Raw genomic sequence first — 10,276 nt, 5'->3', positions numbered from 1 at the left:
TATACAATTCATATTTCTCACATATATTACTGTATTGCTGAAAAAGGAAACTAAATAGCTCATAAACCTTGACATGTGAATTGTAAATGCGTTATTACACAATAGCACCACAAAATTGTCTGCCCCTTATATTACATGAAGCATCAAGAAAGAAGGTTTTATCTCATGAGGAAAAATATACCAACAAAACACAAGCTATTCCATACAATAAGCACACTCATACCAACACATGTAGACAGAGCAATAGACTCAATCTACATCCTAGCTACATAAACTCAGTGATATCATCTTAGACAGAACTCCCTGTATAGTATTAACATCTCAAATTAAATGAAAAACAAAGAAAGAAAACGACCTTGCATGAAGAAACATGTCCCTAATATAACAGATCAATACTGTTCAATAACCACAAATAGCTCAATTGGATGCTCACAAAGTAATATAATGCAACCTTATCACATAACTCAATTACACATTTTTACACAATACAAAATTAAAAATACCAGTCCCTCAAATTACAGGAAGAACTAGGAAAGGAGATTTCCACAGGTGAGGAAAAAAGACGAAACTTTACAAAGACTCTTGTACAACACAAACATGCTTCCAACAACAAATGAGTACATTGACAGAAGACATCAAATGTTGGGTATGAAATGGCCACTGAGACCTACAAAGCCATTATATGAGGACAGTTGCTATTAATGAGTGTTTCTCACACAAACAAAACATGTGTCAATCAATGGAAAATCCAGGATGGAATGCAACAATATTATGAGAAGAAAATTTGCTACTCACCATATAGCGGAGATGCTTAGTTGCAGACAGGCAGATATAGCATCTCCGCTATATGGTGAGTAGCAACTTCCCTTCTCATTATATTGTTACATTCCATTATGGATTTTCCACTGTTTGATTTTTGCTGGACAGCCTTTCTTCAATCCTAACCTTGTTTTCCTTTGTTACTAATTTCATTTGCCCTACTATACTCAGTGTCAACCCTTCTTACTCTTCTTTCTGAAGGCTTTAATGGCCACAAGCTTTGTTCATGGATGGAATAAATTATCAGACACTGAGATTACAAAATAAAATTAATTCAGAAAATACATAGTTCTTACATACATTACTGTATTACTGAAAAAGGGAAAAAACTACTCATAATTTTTACAGTGTGAATTCTAAGTATGTCATCACACAAAATTGCACCCAAAAATTGTCATTGTGGACCTCACATTGAAAAGATGTTGTCTGCAACACAGTTACATGCTGTTAACCACTGAGAAAGTCCTATGCAACAGAAAGCAGCTCTGTTTATATCCATAATCATAAACAACACCATGTACTGTTTAAAATGGCTGAATAACTTGCACAGTATATTGTCTATATGAGCACAAACAACTGTCTACCAACAATTACAATACAACAGTCTTCCTACAATGACACTGCTTGGGTTAAATTACTTACCCCTAATATTACATGAAGAATCAAGAAAATAGGTTTTGTATCATGAAGAAACATGTCCCTACAAAACAAATTTACTCTGTACAACAAACAGACTCATACCAACATATTTGGACACAGCCATAGATACACTCTATATAACCTAGCCACGTAAATTCAATGACTATCACCTCACAGGCAACTCACTGTACAGTACTAACAACTTAAATGACAGGATGAACAAGAGAGAAAAAGACCGCACATGTAGAAATATGTCCCTAATATACAAGACCAAGACTATTCAATAACTACATATCAAATGGCTCAACTGGACACTGGAAAAGTAACATAATGAAACCTTATCACATAATTCAATTACAAATTTTTACAGAATATAGAATTAAAATACTGGTACCTCAAATTACATGAATAATCAAGAGGGAAGATTTCCAAACATAAAGAAAGAAGATGAACCTACACAAATAATGACTCCAGCACAACACAAGCATGCTTACAGCCACACAAGAGTACAATGACAAAAGATGTGAATGAAGGTTATGGGACTGTCATGTGAGCCACAAAGCCATTAGTTACAAATTAATATTAATGAGTATATGGTGATGACACCTACACTGATGTGTGTTTCCCACATCAATAAACATAAGTAGACCTTCAGTGCCTGTGAAACAAGGAGCTGCAAATGTGATAAATATAATAACAAATATGTACATAAACCTGCTATAAAAAAAGGTGACTTATATAACTCACTAAGTGCTATGTTCATCAGTGGAATAAATTATGTCACACTGAGATATCAAAACAGAATTAATACAAATCATACATCTTTCTTACATATATAATTGTATCACACTAACTGCCAGCCATATACTGGCAAAACCTAAACCACTGAAATCTAAGTTAGTCATTGTTGTGGTCTTCAGTCCTCAGACTGGTTTGATGCAGCTCTCCATGCTACTCTATCCTGTGCAAGGTTTTTCATCTCCCAGAACCTACTGCAACCAACATCCTTCTGAATCTGTTTAGTGTATTCATCTCTTGGTCTCCCTCTGGAATTTTTACCCTCCACGATGCCCTCCAGTACTAAATTTGTGACCCCTTCATGCCTCAGGGTACATGTCCTACCAATTGGTCCCTTCTTCTAGTCAAGTTGTGCCACAAACTTCTCTTCTCCCCAATTCTATTCAATACCTCCTCATTAGTTATATGATCTACCCATCTAATCTTCAGCATTCCCCTGTAGCACCACATTTTGAAAGCTTCTATCCTCTTCTTGTCCAAACTAGTTATCGTCCATGTTTCACTTCCATGCATGGCTATGGTCCATAGAAATACTTTTAGAAAGGACTTCCCGACACTTTAATCTATACTCGATAATAACAAATTTCTCTTTTTCAGAAACGCTTTCCTTGCCATTGCCAGTCTACATTTGATATCCTCTCTACTTCAACCATCATCAGTTATTTTGCTCCCCAAATAGCAAAACTCATTTACTACTTTAAGTGTCTCATTTCCTAATATAATTCCCTCAGCATCACCCAACTTAATTCAACAACATTCCATTATCCTCATTTTGCTTTTGTTGATATTCATCTTATATCCTCCTTTCATGAGACTGTCCATTCCGTTCAACAGCTATTCCAAGTCCTTTGCTGTCTCTGACAGATTTACAATGTCATGGGCGAACCACAAAGTTTTTATTTCTTCTCCATGGATTTTAATACCTACTCCAAATTTTTCTTTTGTTTCCTTCACTGCTTGCTCAATATACAGATTGAATAACATCGGGGACAGTTACAACCCTGTCTCACTCCCTTCCCAACCACTGCTTCCCTTTCATGCCCTTCGACACTTATAATTGCCATCTGGTTTCTGTACAAACTGTAAATAGCCTTTTGCTCCCTGTATTTTACCCTGCGACCTTCAGAATTTGGAAGAGAGTATTCCAGTCAACATTGTCAAAAGCTTTCTCTAAGTCCACAAATATTAGAAATGTAGGTTTGCCTTTCCTTAATCTAGCTTCTAAGATAAGTCGTCGGGTCAGTATTGCCTCATGTGTTCCAATACTTCTATGGAATACAAACTGATCTTTCCCGTGGTCAGCTTCTACCAGTTTTTCCATTCGTCAGCTTCTACCAGTTTTTCCATTCGTCTGTAAAGAATTCGCATTAGTATTTTGCAGCTGTGACTTATGAAACTGATTGTTCAGTAAATTTTGCATCTGCTTTCTTTGGGATTGGAATTATTATATTCTTCCTGAAGTCTGAGGGTATTTCGGCAGTCTCATACATCTTGCTCACCAGATGGTAGAGTTTTGTCAGGACTGGCTCTCCCAAGGCTGTCAGTAGTTCTAATGGAATATTGTCTACTCCCGGGGCCTTTTTTTGAATCAGATTTTTCAGTGCTGTTCATGCAATATCGTATCTCCCATTTCATCTTCATCTACATCCTCTTCCATTTCCATAATATTGTCCTCAAGTACATTGCCCTTGTATAGACTCTCTATATAATCCTTCCACCTTTCTGCTTTCCCTTCTTTGCTTAGAACTGGGTTTCCATCTGAGCTCTTGATATTCATACAAGTGGCTCTCTTTTCTCCAAAGGTCTCTTTAATTTTCCTGTAGGCAGTATCTATCTTACCCCTTACCTCTACATTGATACATTTGTCCTCTAGTCATCCCTGCTTAGCCATTTTGCACTTCCTGTCAATCTCATTTTTGTGATGTTTGTATTCCCTTTTGCCTGCTTCATTTACTGTGTTTTTATATTTTCTCCTTTGATCAATTAAATTCAATATTTCTTCTGTTACCCAAGGATTTTTGCTAGCCCTCGTCTTTTTACCTACTTGATCCTCTGCTGCCTTCACTACTTCATCCCTCAAAGGCACCCATTCTTCTTCTACTGTATTTCTTTCCTCCATTCCTGTCAATTGTTCCCTTATGCTCTCCCTGAAACTCTGTACAACCTCTGGTTTAGTCAGTTTATCCAGGTCCCATCTCCTTAAATTCCCACGCTTTTGCAGTTTCTTCAGTTTTAACCTACAGTTCATAACCAATAGATTGTGGTCAGAGTCCACATCTGCCCCTGGAAATGTTTTACAATTTAAAACCTGGTTCCTAAATCTCTCTTTTACCATAATATAATCTATCTGAAACCTGTCATTATCTCCAGGATTCTTCCACGTGTACAACCTCCTTTTATGATTCTTGAACCAAGTGTTAGCTATAATTAAGTTATGCTCTGTGCAAAATTCTACCAGGTGGCTTCCTCTTTCATTTCTTACCCCCAATCCATGTTCACCTACTATGTTTTCTTCCCTCCCTTTTCCTACTACTGAATTCCAGTCACCCGTGACTATTAAATTTTCGTCCCCTTTCACTATCTGAATAATTTCTTTTATTTCATCATACATTTCTTCAATTTCTTTGTCATGTGCAGAGCTAGTTGGCATATAAACTTATACTACTATAGTAGGCGTGAACTTCGTGTCTATCTTGGCCACAATAATGTGTTCACTATGCTGTTTGTAGTAGCTTACCCGCACTCCTATTTTTTTAATTCTTTATCAAACCAACTCCTGCATTACTTCTATTTGATTTTGTAGTCATAACCCTGTGTTCGCCTGACCAAAAGTCTTGTTCCTCCTGCCAAAAAACTTCACTAATTCCTACTATATCTAACTTTAACCTATCCATTTCCCGTTTTAAATGTTCTAACCTACCTGCCCGATTAAGGGATCTGACATTCCAGCTCCGATCTGTAGAATACCAGTTTTCTTTCTCCTGATAACGACGTCCTCCTGAGTACTCCCCGACAGACGGACGCTACAGTCAATATTATTGATTTGGACAAACAAAGTATGGAAGTGTGTAGTGTTGACAAAGATACGCAACCGATTAACACATTTTCGGACACGTAAAGTTCTGGTAGTAGCCGTAACGGGCTTGGCCCAGAAACTTACGATAGTCCCAACACAATAAGGAAAATATTTTACGTACTGAACAGAGATCAAACACAAACACAAATTTCGAGTGCATGTGAATTGCAGAACTCACAACCTGTAACTTCACAACCCGACACAAAACATTCTGCACAGCAATTAGGCGATGTAGCAGGAAATGGAGCTTTTGCTGCCTTGGTCACTTTTCTAGGAGACAGACTCGCACAGATCACACAAAAGATAGATGAATTGAGCGAGAAAACTAGGTATGACTCAACACAGAAAATGGATGAAACGAATAGGGTCTTAACACGGTTAAATCAGAAGGTAGAAGAATCAAAGAGGGATATAACGTAGCAGATAAGTGGGGTAAAAGACAAAGTTCAGAGCCTCACAGTGCAGTTAAAACACCTCACTGTGAAGCACAATGAATGTAAGAACCGATTAGGTACACTACATCAACAAGAACAATTATAGTCATCACAGAACAAACTGATTACTGAAGTAGGAAACATGAAAACCAAAGTAAACAGTACACAGGAGAATTACAGAAACATTCCAACAGAGGTTACAAAACTGTTAGATCGAATAGGATCACTAGAATTAGAGCAAAATTAGATTAAGGGAGATGTAAGCTTAGTAAAGGAAAGTGTAGATGACACTACAATGGCACAAAAGGTAGTGTATGAATACGGCACTTGCCTTACAGGTTTTGAAATACATCTAGCTGAAAAGGAGACAGAAATAGTTGACAGAGTAACAAAACAGGTTGACAGAGTAACAAAACAGGTTAAGACTGCCCCAGAGCAAACCAAACAAACATCTGTAGAGACAAACACACAAACAGAAACACCTAGACCCGTCACTACTGACACTGCTATAAGCAAACCACCAAGCATTGAATTTGGTAATGAAAAGAGTATTGTATGAGTACAAGATCAGGTAGAGCAATAGTACACACCTCAAGTGAAAGATAGAACTTCACCAGCTGTTAGCTGTTTACACAACATGCCGTCAAGTAGCAATTATACACCGCATTGCTCGTGTAGTCATTCATCAACACCACATGCAACTTTCATAGACAAAAGCTTACTGAAGTACAGGCAGTTCCAGGTATTTTCTGCGGAAAATAAAAAAGTTCACCCTGTTGTCTTCCTCAAATCATTCAAAAACATTTTGCCATAGTATTGGAGTGAGGAGCAGAAAATACAGTATGTCATTGGGTACATACAAGGAGAAGCTGCCCTATGGGCGAATGAAATTGCAGAATACTGCCACACCTATTCAGATTTTGAAAATGCATTCCGAGGCAAATTTTGGTCCCAGGGGAATTCAGGAATGATTGCGGAAAGAGGTATTCCACCCTGAACGATTCAATCCAAAAAGTGGAGGATTACTTAAATATTTACAAAAAATATCTAAATAAAATTGGATATTGGGATAAAACCATATCTTATGTTGATGTTTTGGAAATTCTTAAAGAGAAGTTGCCAATCCCGATCAGAGAAAGACTCGCCACAATACCGGCAGATAATGTTGACTATTTTCTATTGGTACTGGACACCTTTAAGCTGATTCACGAGGATGGTGAAAGGCAGAACAGTAATAACAGTAACCACAATGGCAATAACCGTAACGGTAATTACAATCACAATAATAATAATACACCCGGTGGGCAAACACAACAGCTTGACTACTCGCAGGGGCAGAATGGTCAAGTAATATGGAAACAAACCGTGGAACCGCAGGGAAAACAGATACAATCCCGGGTATCAAAACGACAGAAATAGGAACGGGGGCAGATTTCAGCCAAATCCACATTGGCAAAATAATAACACACAGAACAATAACAGAAACAACAACACTTTCAGAAGAAACAGGCGAGCCACATATCCAGCAACTGGGAATGAGTGGCAAGTGCAAACACCAAGTGTAAATATTATTGAATTGAATGACAACAACACAGGCAGTACACCCGTACTAGCTAACGGCAGTGTTGCGAACACCACGGAAAACAGCACACGACACTGCTCACCCCCGCAGCAGTAGTCGACAGCGGATTAGGGGGCAATAACACGAAAACAATAAACCTTATCAGATATGACATGGACACAGAGATGGAGGAAGATTTGTGTTTTGAAGGAACAATTTGTACACATCGACAAGAATATGAGGTACAGGCGTTTTGAAGGGACACTACGAGGCGTACCTGTGAAAATTGTTATGGACACAGGCGCATCCGTGAATGTAATGTCAACCAGCTTGTTCAAACTGATTAACAAGACAACAGTATTGGCTACCTTTCCAGTGCAGAATTCCAAAATATTAAGTGCTATGGGGAATAAGTCAAAGGGAGTTAAAATACAGACACTGGCACCTGTTACACTGGCGAACATAGAAATAAAATGCTCATTTTTAGTAGTTGAAAAGCTCATAGTAAACTTTATCCTAGGAACACCAAGTTACACTGGACATAGCCATAGCTCAAAATAGAAAGAGAGCATTTGACAAAAAGATGTAGAAACAGAACAGAATACAAGGTAGGAGAGGAGGTACTACTTAGGACACACCCTAAGTCTACCAAGGTTAAGAAACTGAACAAAAAATGGCAGATGCTTTATTCTGGTCCATTCAAAATTAGTAAAATTCCACACCCTGGAGCATACTTGGTAAGCTACCCAAAAACTGCGAAAATAAAGGGATTATATCCACATAAATATTTAAGGAAGTATTTAAGACACACAGAACCTAGTATGAGAGAGAACGAATAATCTGATTTGGAAGCTATGACAATATCAGGGAAAAGACACATGTGTAAATAGTAAACTTTACTTTAGGCAATAAGTTACATTTAAGTAAGAAAGTAGACTAAGTAAGGTATTGTAGAGAACAGGAGGAATAGTGGAGTGCTAGACACAGACACTACATGTTCTAAACACTTCATGTACATAACAAGTCAAGGTTAGACAGTAAGTTCACACTCTGTACAGCCAAAAATAGGAATAAGGAAAGCTATGTAGAAAAGATGGATAACAAATTACAAGAGAAAGGAAAACCCACCACCATAACACTAAAGCTATACCTATGAACATGATGTACAATATTTACAAAACCCACCTTAATTCTGTGTAAAAAACAGACAGTAAGAGAAGGGAAAACACTTAACACTGAAAACAAATGTCGTCTCAAGCTAACATTATACACAAACACTTGCAAGGTAAAACCTAGGCAAACTGAAGCAATATTAATCACAGATTACAGTAAATGAGAGGAAAAAGCAGAAAATATATAGTAAACACTACTTTTCTTTCAGATGGAAGTGCCAAGCAAGTAAGGGACAATATAAAGACACGATAAATGCATATGAAAAGCACAAAAGGTAACATAAGTTGAAGTGTCAGGAAAAGGTAGTATTCTGAAAGCTGAATAACAAGGAGGAATATTTTGTTGTAGGGAAAAGGCAAACTGTTGAACTATTATAGACAACACGTATGTCATACACATGGTAACTGTCAGGGAGATATATAACTTAGATTTTTGTGAGAATTTTGTATGTGAGTGAGCACTGAGGTAATCCTACAGGGAGCCTTAACTTAGTTTTAAGTATTAGAGGAAGGAGGAATTTACAGTGGGACCAGATGATAAGGCCTGGCCCACATTAATGATGGTAGTATTGAGGAAATGGAGGTGTTGGTACCTAATGAGAGGGCCACACAAATATTGTAGATTTAAGGTGAATTAGTGTGTAATGAGAATAGAATATGTGTGAGAGTATGAAGCCACAGTGAACCTCTGACATGATCTAGAAACCATGTATGTTATGATAATAAGCGATGGCAAGTGTAAAGAATTTTCCATTAGATAATCACAGAATACACCACAAATAACCACATATATGTTGAGAATAGCTCAAATTTGAAGCCAACTCAGTAGGGACCATCTCAAGGCAGAAAATAACACAAGAAGCAATATGCATTTTTGCAACATTTCTTAAGTGTATACACACAGTTATGCTGTAGTTGAGAAAACAACAAATTAACATTCTGTAGCCTAGCTAACATCATAAGATAATCTACATGAAACCCAAAGAACCACTAATATCTGAATAAGATTATTGCTTTTACTGTAAACTAGTAACTAACCTATGAAGTTAATAAGCAAACAGTACCTCAGGAATGCTAACAGAATGTATGACATATCTGCATTTAACAGGAAGAACATGAAAAAGCAATATTTAAACAATATTAAGCTACAAATCCTTTTACACCCAAAACTATATACATGTACACACACACACTATAGTGGGAAGCACACATGAAGGACTTGTACATAGCCATAGCAGAGAATATGACATGATTTTTGAAACATGCAATGGATAGCCATGCACAGCATGAAGCTCTGAAAATATACCTACTTAAATATTGTTTGTTAAGAGTGTACAAAATAAATTAATAGAAGAAGCATGGAGAGTAAAATTAAGGTAAGTTTCAAGCTTGTAACACAAAAAAAAAACGCTGATACACATACGATGCTTAAAGTAAAACGCAGACCTCAGATATGCTGAGAGACGAATTTTGCACTAAGTTGACACAACTTGTATAAATCACTGGTGTACAAGTGAGAAACAAAGAGTAAATGTGGAGTCAATGTAAGTATTTATGGTTAAAAGTTCTTCTATGCAGATATTGTAGATTGTTAGTTTTTGCATATTTCTTCACCTTCTACTTGTAGTGTAAAAATAACACGACTTGCAGTAGAAGACCCTTGTGAATAGCGAAGTAGCAATTGAACCTTGAGAATGGAACTTATGTACAACAGGAGTTCACCCTAAAAGAGAGAAAATAAGAACGAAAAAACAAAGGTTGAAAAAGTTCAACTCTT

The 10,276-nt window shown here is 37.1% G+C and overlaps 1 protein-coding gene across 1 annotated transcript; it reads left to right on the top strand.

Moving 5' to 3' along the window:
* Positions 1–1,513: 1,513 nt before the first annotated feature.
* LOC126298193 (putative uncharacterized protein DDB_G0282129) lies at positions 1,514–7,444 on the top strand. The gene is made up of 5 exons (XM_049989501.1): positions 1,514–1,608; positions 5,377–5,722; positions 6,020–6,319; positions 6,967–7,164; positions 7,238–7,444. Exons 1-5 carry the CDS (start codon positions 1,514–1,516, stop codon positions 7,442–7,444), a joined length of 1,146 nt encoding a protein of 381 aa, XP_049845458.1.
* The last annotated feature ends 2,832 nt before the right edge of the window (positions 7,445–10,276 follow it).

Source organism: Schistocerca gregaria, chromosome X, assembly GCF_023897955.1.
Source record: "Schistocerca gregaria isolate iqSchGreg1 chromosome X, iqSchGreg1.2, whole genome shotgun sequence".
Classification (NCBI taxonomy): domain Eukaryota; kingdom Metazoa; phylum Arthropoda; class Insecta; order Orthoptera; family Acrididae; genus Schistocerca; species Schistocerca gregaria.
This window is presented reverse-complemented; position numbering and strand designations above follow the sequence as displayed.

Excerpts from the sequence above, each read along its gene's own strand:
- LOC126298193 (XM_049989501.1), top strand. The coding sequence starts at position 1,514 with ATGTCCCTACAAAACAAATTTACTCTGTACAACAAACAGACTCATACC. Across the intron at positions 6,320-6,966 it reads TTGGTAATGAAAAGAGTATT|CTGATTCACGAGGATGGTGA; the intron begins GTATGAGTACAA and ends GACACCTTTAAG. Across the intron at positions 7,165-7,237 it reads GAAAACAGATACAATCCCGG|AACAATAACAGAAACAACAA; the intron begins GTATCAAAACGA and ends AATAACACACAG.